The following is a 14,065-nucleotide window of genomic DNA, read 5'->3' on the forward strand; positions in this document are numbered from 1 at the left end:
ACTCCCCTAAAATGCATTAGAAACCTTACCCTTTGATTTGATAGGATTTGATTCTATTATTCTTTTCTGTTATCTTTTGTTAACAAGATAAAATTAAATTGCACAGTTGTGAAAGGCTATAAGTGATCACCTAACACCTGCAAAAAGATGACCATTCTTTGACTCTTTGAATAGCTGCATGGAAAAAGATGGGCTTATCTGAGGGGGAAGTCACTACTTGGCATCAATATGACAAACACCATCTTGCCTTAAAGGACTGTTATTCATTTCTAAGTACTGCAGGAGCTAAGTTCAGGTCTGCTTAGCAAAGATCATCAGGAGACTTTCAGGAAGCTATGCTTAGTGCGTTGTTGAAATGAGGAATTTTTGTCCATTAGTCAAAGAAAAAGCAAATCATTTCAAACCAGTCTGAAACTTTGCATTCAATGGAACACTTTGTTTTGAGGTTATTAAAAACATTCTTTAATATTCCTTTTCTTTTCTAAGTAGAACTGCTTTGAAAAGAAAATTGGCAGATTTCATTCCAAAGCTTTTGAAAAAAACAATAATTCTTGCTGAACATTTTTTCTTCTGCAAACTACTCAGGGCCAGAAATATTCGTACTTTAATTTTAAAATAGAACAAAATAAAACCCGCAATCCTTTTACTAGCCTCTGCCCACTATTCTGTATTACAGGTGGCAAAACAGTGAAAGACCAGTTATTGATAGATTTTCTTCCAACTTGTGTTCCATGAATGGATAAAATTTGCCTTCTGCATGGTACTAAAGAGAACTGAAGTGGTGCAGTCTGTAAAGCAGCCTGTGCTAAGAGAAGGTCTGGTGCAGAGTAGCAATGGAAATAGTATGGAAATTATAAGAGTACCTGTTACTGGGGCAAAAGAACTACACAGGGCAGACTGTGGCATTATAAGTCCTTCAGACTTAAACATTTAGACATAGAAGCATTTCTGATGCAAGTAGGCTTCACACTCAGGAGCCTAGAAGAATCCAAGATTGATCACTAGGGGTAAGAACTGTTCTTCTTCATTTCCCTGCAATTGTAGGAAACTGGAAGAAAACTGGCTTGTAGCTGGTTTTTCAGTTTGTCTTAGCTGTTAACAATCTCGTTAAGAATGCATAAGCAGATTGTTGTTCTCTCCCTGTGTCTTCATCCTCTGCTAGGAGCATGGGCTGTACATGGAGTACGGCATGTGTAATCTCATTTTAAACCCCACCAGGACTTTGTTTAATCTTTGCACAACCACTGAGCCTAATCCTTAACTTAAGTTGAATCTACCACCTAACTGTGCAAATATTTTTATCTTTAACTGTCTTGTTCCCCTTCTCCTTAGAGGCCTTATTTGTATTTATGCCCTGTCCGAAGTGGGAATTGACCTGTTAGCATGACTTGGACACATTTGCGGTCTACCTGCAGGTACCATAAGCATGTGAAGGAAGGATAATTCAGCCACAGAGCTGTACATACAGCGCATTCCTGGGTTTCCCACTCGGTGACAAAACACTTAAAATGGCACTGTGAAATTCCATATTCCTCATATCTTTCCAGTATTAGTATTACATAAGCTGGAATTAGCGTTTACTGTTCTCTCCTTCCCTCCTTTTAATTTGTCACATGAAGAGGAGACCAGTATATCTGTGTTAGCACTGGAGCTTGTGTGTTGCTAGGAATCCTTAGCCTGCTGTTGATTTAGGACAAAGAATTCTGCTGTGTTCCACAGCGCAGAAGCATCCCTGTCAGTGAGACCATCTTCCACAAGGGCTCCTTTTCAAGACAGATTTGCTACTGATCCTCTCAGGGTCACTCCATCCTTTAATTGTATGCAAAGAGAGACTACAATATAGTGTCTAGAATATAGACAACTATGGGAAAAAAAAGAAAAAGAAAAAAAAAAGTAATGGCTAACACACCAAGAAGATGTGTAGCCAGCTAATAGGCTAAGCATTAGCCTGCTCACAACTGCCCATAAGATGCCCAGATGCTTTACTGGCCAGGGAGGCACCAATGAGGATGAGATGGGTTGGTCCTCAGTGCTCCCTGGAACAGGTCCTTGGTGATGCTGAGTCCCTTCCTTCTGACTCCACATTTTTTTCCTTTAGTATTTTTTCCCTTCTATTGGTGTTTTTCCTATTGAATACTTCAGACTGCTGCAGATCCCCATGTCAGTTATCTCACATCTGCAGTCTTACCTATCTAATCTTACACTGCTCAGCTGTGGAGACTTTCTCACAGCTCTTTCCCCCACGAAGCTGTTTCTTCATCACTGCAAGCCAAGGTTCACAGCTGGGCAGTATTAGAGCAGGGCCACAGACCCTAGGAGCACAGGCAGCTGCACCCCAGGGTGACGGGAGGGTTGTGGAGAGGTTAGGGAGAGAAAGGGTTACCAGACAACGCTGTGTCAGGGAGAAAACTGAGTTCTCATACTGAGAACGAGTAAATTCTACAAGGAAACCTTTGGTTCTCCAATCAGGCTCACTGGCAAGTTATTCAATTTCCTGAATCCTATTCTGGCAACTGACTTTGACCTTCCAACATGAAGAATCACACTTTGCCAGCATTACATTATTTTCAACCTAAGCAATTTTATAAAAGTCATAAAAGGAATAATCTTATCTGGATTTGTTCTGTGAACCAAATCTGTTGGCATCTGTAGTATTTGCCTGGAAAGACTTTCTTGTTATTGTCACTGAATCACTGTAAAATAGGGATTATTAAAATCAATCACACTTTTTCATTTTCCAAAGGAAATAGGTCCTGAAAATAAATAGTTCAGTGTGTCCTGTTCATCCTCGTCTCAGACAAAACCTGTAGTAGGTAATCCAACTATAGCGATAATCCAACCAGCACTATATAATAGATCATTTTATTTAATTATTTAAATTGATCATGCAGTCTACCTGAGGAATATTTGCTATAGAAATGAAGATTAGCTACCTTTAATATTGATTACTAGAAATACTTGAATATATAGCCAGCCCTGCACAAACTTACTGTGAAACCACAATAAATTAACATTTTATAATGGAAGTGATTCTTTAGAATAAAGTTTTCAGGAGCTTGTTTGTTGCTCAATGAGGAATTATCACGCATAATTCAGGAAACAAGATGACAAACACTTTAGTAAATGATGAAATGCTAAGTCATTACTATGCTGATGTCAGTTTTTTCCTATCTTGGAATTCATACATTCCAAAATTGATGTGGCTAATCACATAATAAAAGCTAAATAGCCATGTAATCAATAAATTACATATAATAGCACAATGTCTTTTCTCATTCCAGTTTCACTATCTCATCACTATGTATAGTTGCAGTTTAGAGCATCACCTCAAGAAGTTGGTAGGAGTTCCGTCCCAGCTGGCACTTTAATTGCAATATATGTAAGCTTCATAATAAATATAGACCAATCCTAAATTTTGCACAATACGTAAGAAAGCATTTAATGCTTCAAAGACCTATGTGACATCACAATCCCTTTTCTTCTAGCAAGGCCTGAAATACAAAAGATTGGCTAATAATTGAAAATAGTAATTTCAGCCCCTGTCTAGACATTGTGATTTCCCTTCCACCTGATTTTGCATCAAGGAGGAAGGCTGGCCAAGAGACTAGACTTTTCTCACTTCTAGCATTAAAAGATCTCTCAATACAGCTGGAGGAGCTCAAAGGAAGAATGACTTCTGTTCATAAAATAAATTGAAAAACAGGATTAATTTACCTGGCCTTTTTGCCTATCTGTCATCTATCTTGTTCAACAGTAAATTCGTTTATTTCAGAAAACCAGAGCCCATTTCTCTTCTTCTTAAATGCACATGGCAGGGAGAGCTCTGGTTGAGTGGCCCACATCTGTAAACAGTAGATTAAGACAATGTGAAAGGGACAAGGTGACTGGAGTGACAATCCTGCCTTTCCTGGAAATTAGTAATACTAATTTCTTTTCTAATCACTTTTGAGTCCCTTATGGAACCTTAAACAATACATATCTCAATGTTGTCTCCCCCATTGTCTTCTAAGTTCATTGGAGCTTGTTCATTTAAGTGTATTTTCTTGTGCTAAAGTCTTCTCTCAAAGAACTGCTTTTCTTAAATTCTGTTCCTTTGTAGTTCTAATGGCCCTTAACGCTGTGGGTGACTCTTCCTTGCCTCCTGAACTCAGGTTAGACACACTTAGATTGGTGTCAAATCCCCGGACCTGTTGCTGATCCAGTGCTCAAATAACTGGCACGATTAGTTCTTGTAGTGGTCATGATGAGCAAGAACAGGTTGGGAGGGTGAGGGAGGAGAACACCAGAGACCACCTCATGCTGAAGTCAGCTGCCCGCTAGAAGCACTCTCTTGCAGCAGGGCTTTCTGGCACTCCTCACAAGTCTTCATTCCTTTGCAAAGCTCAGCTGAACAGTTTCTTACTTTCACACAGCCGTTACCCAGACTGCCAGTGCATCAATTTTGGATCCTGGTTTATCCTTTCCATCCCCATCACAGTTATCATTCTGCTGCTCTCCTGGGTCTGGCTCCAGTGGCTCTTCCTTGGGTTTGAGTAAGTAAATGTTGTAATCGATAAAACTAAAGGTTGATGACACAAGAGATACTTTGTACCAGGAGTAAATATTGCATCTATTTTTAACAGGCTCAATAGGAAGGTAATGCAGCAACAGTGATTTTGCTTCCTTGATTAGTATGGCTGTGTCCATAAGTATGGATGGGAATTTTCTAAAATAAGGGTCTTTGACTACTCAGCCCAATGTGAAAAGTCCATATCACAAATGATGATACCCATTCCTTTAGAATATACTGACATCATCATTAAAAAGTGCATGTGTGCAAGACAAAAGAATACTGAAATTTTATGCATTTTGGTCTAAGACTGGAAGATTTAAAGATAGTCAGGGTGTTACCCTTCACTGCAGTCAGTGATTGCCTTGAATACTTGAGCAATATCTGTATTATAAACTGGATGATTATATTTTTAGATGTAAAATATAAAACTTCCACTTTTCCAAAATTTATATGTGATGTTACGGTATTTTTTTTCCCCTCTGAGCTTGTGCTTTTAGTGTTTTGGAGAGGAAAATACTTCTTTTGGGCTGATTCTTCAAAACCTTGTTCTCCATGAGTTCACTAACATCTGCAGAGATAACAACAGGAACACCTGTCTTCCACAATTACATGGCTACTTATCGTGCAAGAGATGAAGAGTGAGACTGTCTGCTCTTAAGCAGACTTAAAATCATCCCACGCTTAACACTCTATATCTGAACATTTATTGTTTCATTGTTCTTGATTGTTTTGTAGTGTTCTTTTTAACACGGTGTAAAGGTCTCATCCAAGAATGAAAAACCAAACTCATAGCAAATAGGCTGTTGATCGGTATGCAGGCTACTCATGCGACACAAACTTCTTCAGTACAAAACAAAGTAAAACAAAGTCATAAGTGACTCTCATTAAATAGCCAGGTTATGTATTTCATTGTTTCAATTAGTTCCCATTAGTAAACTTTCATCTTTCCCGGGCGAATGAGCTAGTCAATAATAGGACACATTTTGTTGCTGTCTCTGTCAATCTCCCACTGGGCTTTGTCAATTAATTCCAATACACTCAGTTTGGTGCATGGTAAGTAAACGGGAGATACTACATTAGAAAGTGAAAGTTTTATTTTTGTAAAGTGCTATTGGTAACTGGAAAGTTTGGAGGGTTGGGTGGTTTTTTTTTCCATATACATTGTTATTTCATCATTCGATATTGCTGATTTACATTCCAGTTTTAAAAACATGTTCAAGTGTGGCAAGAAGAAAACTGCTAGAGAAGAGGCCTCAGCACAGGTGATTCAGGAGCAGTACAAGAGGCTCGGACCGATGAGGTATGTCAAACTAGAAATCTTCAAACAAGAACAAGTAAATCCAAGTGTGAATTCAGGAAAATGTATAACCCATTCTGTTTCTGCTACAGCTACCCAGAAATTGTTACACTTGTCCTATTCATTCTAATGACCCTGCTATGGTTCACCAGAGAGCCTGGCTTCATCCCAGGATGGTCTTCACTTTTCCCAAAGTAAGTAATCTTTTTGGTACACCAACAGGAATTTTACTGTGTCTTAACTACATACCTTCTTTTCTTCTCAATTAAAAAAAAAAAACCTAAACTTTCTATACTTCAGAAATATTCCAGGCTTAAGTTATTGAAAACCGTTATAGTGTACACAGAACAAGTAAACTCCAGCAATTTCAAGGATGTAAGTGTGCAATATCTGAAACATGCTAAAGCCATTACAGGATAAAATAAAGTGCCTCCTAGGAAGGTTTTAGAGTTGATCCAGTGAGTGAGAATCCATAATGTCTGATGGTGCAGTACCCTACTTGCTCATCAAATCTGCAGTTTCAAGAATGAAACGTCGATTAGAATTTTTTGATTTACTGGCCTTAGAGACAGCCACACTTGTGCTTGCAATACAGTGCAACACCCCCGACTTGGACAGCTCTAATTACTATCTGTTCATACATAACTGTCTTAACGCCACGGTTCAACTAACCACAAAAAAGCCAGGAACGGTTCCATTTTTTTGCCTTCTGCTGCAGGTTGGTTGTGCAGTCCCTTCCCCAGGATCACCTAGAATTTTTTCTCTAAGAAATTGGTCACTCTTGCAAGAACATATAATACTGTGTTATCTCCTGTTCTCTTGCTATAATTACTGTAATTTCAGTTCTGTTCTTCTGTGATAAAGGTCTGAGTCTTGCTCTGGAGTACTGGGAGGTAGTTGCAGCGTTGGGAGGAGCAGGACTTTGTGCTCTTTAGGTCCTTCTGGGTATAGCATTTATTATTGGATGGGTCAAAGGCCGGTGCTGGACTTGCATGGTAATCTTTCATTTTGTTTTCCTATGTGTCTGTCAAAAATGACATTTGAATATGCATCCATCATGCCTCCTCTCTTTAAATATACTCCCACCATACACACACCAGTGCTGTGCCAGAAGGACTAGTAGGGGATGTTACAAGAAATAATTGTAGCCCTGTGAGGATTTAAAGTGCAAAGAAAAAATTTTTTTTCGTAAAAAATAACATTAAAAAGTGCAATATAAACTAATGGGGTTTTTAAATTATTTTTTTCATTATCCAAAAAATTGTAAAAGAAAGATTTTTCCCCTTATAACAACAGCAGAGCTGATGATCATTGTCTCATATGAAAAACCATACTCTTGAAGGAGTTTTGGAGTGTTGACCTAATCAAGCAATCAGACAGCTAAGCAATCAGGCTGGCTTTGCTTCTTTCTGCTTCATATTAACATTCAGAGCTCATCGAGCACCGTTTAATGAGACACATCCAATACTGAAAAACAGACATTGTAAGCAACCTTTCAAATTTGGGGTTTACAGCTCAAATAAATAGATTATTTCAGTTCAGAGATCCCCGTTTTCCTATTTGAAGTTGTCTGTTTACCATTGTCTGAGGATTTTGTTCACTGGTAGTGAAAAGCAGAATATTCTCATAATAAGTGTGGTTACAGGTTCTGCACGGGGTTGTTACTTTGCGGATGCCCTCTAATGTTTTCCTTGGAAGGGAGTGCAAGCACGTGTCACGTCACGTTAGGCTGAATCATGTTATAATTTGGGTGAGGTAACCTGAAGAGAAACAAAGCTTGTCTTGCTGCCTAACAAAACCTGTAAGTGGAAATAAAGCATTTCTAGCTATTCAGACCTTGCCTATTTCTAGATAGCTTTAATTTATCAATCAATTGCATTAATTGGCATAAAATCAGGCAATTGGGTTTTTACTTTTCTGAGCAACAGGAAACTTCTCAGCCAAGATACATGAGGGGGGCAAGGAGCCAGCACAGGTACAGCTGGGAATAGTAGTGAGCCATTTTTAAAGAAAACAAAGCAGCAATCAGGAAAAAGAACCAAAACCCAAGAACTGTGCTTCTGTCAATGCGCTCATCACCACGATGTCCAAGAGGCTTCTAGCAGCGCATGAACTGCGGCTTCCATCTCTTATGCTCGTGTTCCCTAATGCCTCTGTGTGCAAAATTGTTCAGTCCTTTGGATTTAAGGACACTCGTAGGCATATGCACAACTTCCTTAAGGTTAGGTTACAGGAAACAACTGTAACAACTGTAAAATTTCTCTGCCCTTAGAAAACTGATTTCTTATCAGAATCCTGATAGTACTTACTTTGCACAGGACCTTATCCCACAGTCTCAAGTCAGCCTCGGGGAAGTTCTGTCACCTGCAGAGCTGAGCTTTGTCCTTAGGAAAAGCTGCAGTGTCAGAGCTATAAGTAACCTTGACACCCTCCATGGCCAGTCAGTGGGTCCTATTAGGTATGATTTACACCACTCCCAGGGTCTTCGACCAGGCAGGACTGTCAGTTCATTTATTCTAACACGCTGAAGATCAGAAGAGCTACATTGTTCTGCACGTTAAGCCCAGTAGAGATTTAATTCTATTAGAATATGAACTCCCAGAAAGCAACCAGGTTTGGTTTCAGGGTGGCAAATCACAGGTTCCTTGGATTTTGGAATTTACCGCTTACCTTGATAGTCTGTCCTGGTGGGTAATCGTTCCTGTTGCCAAACTAAACAAAACAAACTCATACCAAACTAAACAAAACAAACTCATACCTTGTTTTCTGTCTGAATTTAGCTACCATTCATCTGTTTTTGTCTTTCTCTACCGGTTTAAAAACTTTTCTGTGGTAGGTGCTTTAACGTTACACATATCTGGCTTAATTATACCGCATTATAAGCTTTGTTTTGACAAACTAAATGCTCTGCTTAAAGTTTTGCTTCAAGAAACAAATTCTCACCACTCTCATCACCCATGTTCATGTTCTCAGCCCCTTGTGTGCATTCTCACAAGTTACTGAACGCCCTTTTAAAATAGACACTGAATTTTTTGAAATCCCACCAGAAATATTGGTATTGAATGATGCTATCCCCTTACATTTTAAGGCTTACTTTTTGATCCACATTTGTGCTGTATCAGTACTGAGTAGAGGTCATTTTTAAGCAGCATCATCAGATGCTTTTTAAATATACATTACCTTTACCAGTTCATTATTCTTAACAAAATTTTGTAAATCTATTAAAGACTAATCCTTTACTGTCCTGCCCTGAGCCCCTGTTACCTCCCTTTGGAGACAGACAGTAGAAATTTTAATAAATGTTGTATAAAACTACAGAGAGAAGCACAGGCTAAAAATGCCTGTTTCCTCCCCATCTGTTGACAGCACAGGATCACGCATCATTCCTGTTCCAGCAGTTTCCTTCCAAGTCCTGGCCTGATTCCAGGCTGTAGGGTATTAGGTTCAATTAGAGGAGTTTTGAGTTGGCCTTTGGCCAGGATTTTATGAACCTCATAAGAAGCATAAAGTTCAACACCAGTCTGCAGCTGATTACATCTGATGTATGCAAGTTGGGCTTCCCTCACGCTTCCTCAGATTATTGCCTAAGTGTATTCTTTCTTTTTTCTGCATGGTTTATTCCTTTCTTTACTGCCAATTCAAGGCCACTATGTGCTTTTGCCCACAGCCCTCTTCTCTAGAATGATCTCAGTTGGAGTCATTGTGAGATTTCCTTATTCAACAGCTTTTTTGCTTCCTTATAAGACAATCAGATTTGCAGTGTTACAAGCAGGTAGATATGCAGTTGTATTACTGCTTGGATAAATGGACTTTGAAAAATGTTTATCTCAAAATTTGATAATGATTGAAAAGCTTCTTTTTGGAATGGTGCCATGTGTGTCTTCATAAAGTATGAGTAATGATAGGATGTTGTTTGTGTCCCAAGCAGGTTTTCTGAGAATGGTGCTTTGCATCAGATGTATATATAATGCATAATCTACTAGATTATACATTTGTAACATATAACTGGGAGATGATTTTTCCCTTTCAGTGAAAACCCCTGGTTTAGTATAAAAACCTTAAGCTGCTGGGAAGATCTGCTGGGAAGTTATGCTTGGACCTACTGTTATGAGGCTGAAAGGACAAATGTATTGGTATATTGTTTCAGGAAAACTTACAGAATAATTTACAGAAGATAGAAAAAAATAACAAAGTTTAAGAAAATGTTGGGTTTAACTTTCTTCAGCACAATTCTTATTCATTTGAATGACCATCTTGACTGAAATAAGACAGACTGGGATATGTCACCACCTAGCAGTGCCTAACAGAATCAGGTGGATGTGTTAAAATGGCCTTAGAGCTCAGCTTTGCACTTTCCCTGATCTTGGGGCTGCTCGGTGCAAGTGAGAAGGATATTGCATCAGTTTAAGAAACACTAGTGCAAGCAGTTCTCAGGCACTGGAAATTACCAAAATGAACATGGTCCTGGTGTCTATGACCCTAGTAGTGACAGTCATAGGGGGATGAGAATAAAGCTCTGCTGCCTTCTCTTAGCTACAAAAGCATCATCCTTTGTGGATATGCACGGTGCTCTTAAGGCCCGTTGGACTGAATCTATTACAGATCATGTTACAGTTATTAAATTTATCATTGAACTGTGAAAATTAGTTGTTTAAGCATCAGCTATTCCCAAACATTCCCCTCCCCCAGCTTATTTCTGTCTGACAAAATAACACACACTTACTCAAGATACTTATTTATGAATTTAGAGGTCTTGCATCTAACGTTGCTACAGATGTGGTGAATTGACCTTGGCTGGCTGCCAGATGCCCACCGAGTCACTCTCTCACTCCCCCTCCTCAACAGGATGGGGGAGAAAACAAGGTCAAAATGCTTGTGGGTCGAGATAAAGACCAGGAGACCCCTCACCAGTTACCATCATGGGCTAAACAGACTTGATTCAGTGAAAATTAATTTAATTGCCAATGACAAAGAGTTGGATGGTGAGAAACAAAGACTAGAACACCTTCCCCCCGCCCCTTCCTTCCCAGGCTCAACTTCACTCCTCCATTCCTGACTCCTCTACCTCTTTCCACTGCACCAAGTGGCACAGGAGGTGGGGAACAGGGTGTCCATTGGTCAGTCCATAACAGCTCCTTTCTGCCGCCCCATCCTCCTCACTCTTTTCCCCTGCTCTTCCTGACTATATATATTTATGTGTTTTTTTCTTGTTAATTTCTCGTAGGTATAAAGGCTATGCTACGGATTCAACAACTGCCTTAGTGATAGGCCTCCTGTTCTTTATTATTCCAGCAAAAACATTGTCTAGGACTTCAAATGGAGAAAACAGTTGAGTATATTTTGATGTGGGTTTTACTACAGTAAGATATCTAAGATGCAACAAAAAATATAGAATCATAGAATCTTTGGGTTGGAATGGACCTTTTAAGGTCATCTAGTCCAACCTCCTGCAAGGAGCAGGGACATCTTCACCTAGATCAGGTTACTCAGAGCCCCATCCAACCTGACCTGGAATGTATCCAGGGATGGATATAACTTATTGCACTTGTTAGAGGAATGTTGGTAAATACTAATGTTACAATCTTAATGCAGGATAATGTCTTACTGGGATATAGAGCATCCCTGACCTGGAAGTCAGTGCCAACAATTAAGCAATGTGAGCAGCAGGAGCTAGTGCTGTGCAGGAAACTGCTACCTGCAGCCCACCACCGCCAGTGGAAACCACCTTTCCATTGACTTCAATGGGCTTTGAATGGGACTGCATGGGGCAGGGCTGGGTTTATTTTTTGAAAATGTTACTGCTTATTTAAGGTACCCTATAAAATCCGACATTGTAAATGAGTCCATTCTCATTTAATTGTTCCCCTTCAAAATGTAATTTACCCTCATTACAGTATACCCCCAGCTTGTCCTCTTTATGCATTCAGTTCTGCTGCTGAAATCAATGAGATCTGGGGGTTCACAGAGAATTCACGATCAGAACCTAAAAGAGCCTAAGAGAAACAGCATTTGCCGAACAATCTGTCTGAATAGTGCAGTTATAGTGAGTAAATTAAACTAATTGATATCCCATAGCTATCTTCCACATAGGGAAGGAGGGAACAGGAGCCAACGCTCCACTGGTGGAAACCATTGTAGCCGTTTGAATATTTCCATTCAAATAACCATTTGAATATTTCCCAAGTACTTCCTCAGAGTCATTACTTCAAGATACTTTTCAATATGTTTTTTAATGCTGGTGGGGGTTTTGGTTTTGTTTCGGTTTGGTTTTTTTTTATTTTTTTTTCTCTAGCTGCTTTTGGTTACACGCCACTGATTACTTGGAAGGAATTTCAGTCATGCATGCCCTGGGAAATAGCTATTCTTGTTGGTGGCGGGTTTGCACTGGCAGACGGCTGTGAGGTAATGCAATTTATAGAAGATACCAAACAATTAGCACGACCCACATCAGGAGCAATTCAGATATACAGTGAATTCACAGTCATTCTCTTGTTTTAGCAAGTTATTTGGTAGCAATATTGAACACAATTAATGTGATGAATATTCAAGACATTCAGAAAACAGGGTTACGAAAAAAGAAGTTTGCTTTGTCTTCAAAGACTATGCACAATGATGACTATGGTTTGTTATTTAATTTAAACCTCATGGTGGCAGGAGTTGTGCAGACACACTCTATCCAAAACCTTAGGGTTAATGTCTTGTCACTGAGGTACCTCTCACATGGAGCCCTGCTGTCTACTCCAATAAATTGAGAAGGTTTGGACCCAAACTCTGGTTATGAAGTTTGATATATGCATATTACAATTTTCTGATTATCTAAACCTCTCAGAGGTGCAAATATAAATAAATGGAATATAGTTTGCATGCATTCCTGTATGACACCATTGAATTAGAAAAATGTGCTAAAAAACATGTGGTAGGAATGTGGAAAATATTTCAGATTTTTTCTCTTTTACACAAATACTTCATAATTAGCAGATCAGTAAATTCCTGTTCTATACCATTTGTTAAATTTCCTTTCAAGTGATTTGTAAAACATAATCATGTTGTCATATTCCTTTTGCAGGTTTCAAAACTTTCTGAGTGGGTAGCAAGTAATTTGACCCCTCTAGGATCATTACCCTTGTGGTTGGTTATCCTGATATCATGCCTTATCGTCACTTCAGTAACAGAAGTGGCTAGCAATCCAGCTACCATTACGATATTTTTGCCCATACTATCTCCTTTGGTGAGTATAATATAGGTTGTTCTTAATCAGAATCTGCTCTATCATCGATGTAATACAGCTGCTCAAAGAAGCGGTCTCCGTAAAATACTTGATGCATTTCTTTGCTCTGCTGTGCTGTGCATTGGATACTTGGCTGCTTGGGGCTTTCTTACAAAAGAGACAGAAAATTCAGTAAAATTAGGTAAAAGTTCAACACTCAAAAAACAATGTTGTTATTCCTATTTGCAAATAGTCAAAGAACTTAAAAAGGACAGCTCTCTTAGTGTTTCTTCAGGACCACATCTTCAGCGAAAATGGTTAACACTGCAACTTTCAAGCTGTCACCAAAGAGAAGAGAGGGCTAAGAGGTGTGCTTTATATGTAATTCTCATTTCTTCTCTCCTTAGCTCAGTTGTGTCTTTTCTTCTCATCTTCTTTATCAAAACATCTAGTTCTTTCTTCTTCTTCAAAACTTACTGATCATCTTCTAGTCTGTAGATTTTCCTCTTGGCCACCCTAGACACATACTAATGCCTTTCCCTCTCTTATGATGAAACCTCAGTCCTCACCTCATTGAATCGCTCCTATGTATTATGTATAAATTCAACTTTATCATCTTTCTTGCAGTGTTTTGCTTTCAGTGCTTGTGCAGTGCACACACTCTTTGCAATAGTCTTATTCTATGGACTCAACTACAGTTAGAAAACATCAGGTGTGAATTTAAAGTTCAGTAGCTATTCTGTATTAGAATCACCTTTTCTTCTCTGAAATATTCCCAGATATAATCTTAAAAATCAGATAACAGAAAAGGTTATTTCTCAGTATTTAAACTGGCAGTTCTGGTCACAGTTCACTTGTGTTAATAGAAGAAATGTGGATTTATGTATTTCATTCGGTAAACGTGTCCCTTGACAGCTGCTCTCTCTCTTTTATTATATGATAGGCTGAAGCCATTCATGTGAACCCACTTTTCATTTTGATACCTGCTACCTTGTGCACTTCCTTTGCA

At 39.0% G+C, this 14,065-nt stretch overlaps 1 protein-coding gene across 1 annotated transcript in view; it reads left to right on the plus strand.

Annotated features, from left to right (window-relative positions):
• SLC13A1 (solute carrier family 13 (sodium/sulfate symporter), member 1) overlaps nucleotides 1–14,065 on the plus strand; it is a 24,519-nt gene that overhangs the window by 10,127 nt on the left and 327 nt on the right. The window contains 7 exon segments of the mRNA XM_010285329.1: nucleotides 4,413–4,532; nucleotides 5,754–5,852; nucleotides 5,942–6,043; nucleotides 11,074–11,177; nucleotides 12,142–12,251; nucleotides 12,916–13,077; nucleotides 14,000–14,065. Coding sequence (XP_010283631.1) covers nucleotides 4,413–4,532; nucleotides 5,754–5,852; nucleotides 5,942–6,043; nucleotides 11,074–11,177; nucleotides 12,142–12,251; nucleotides 12,916–13,077; nucleotides 14,000–14,065 — 763 coding nt within the window.

The sequence above is a fragment of the Phaethon lepturus genome, unplaced genomic scaffold (genome assembly GCF_000687285.1).
Source record: "Phaethon lepturus isolate BGI_N335 unplaced genomic scaffold, ASM68728v1 scaffold804, whole genome shotgun sequence".
NCBI lineage: Eukaryota > Metazoa > Chordata > Aves > Phaethontiformes > Phaethontidae > Phaethon > Phaethon lepturus.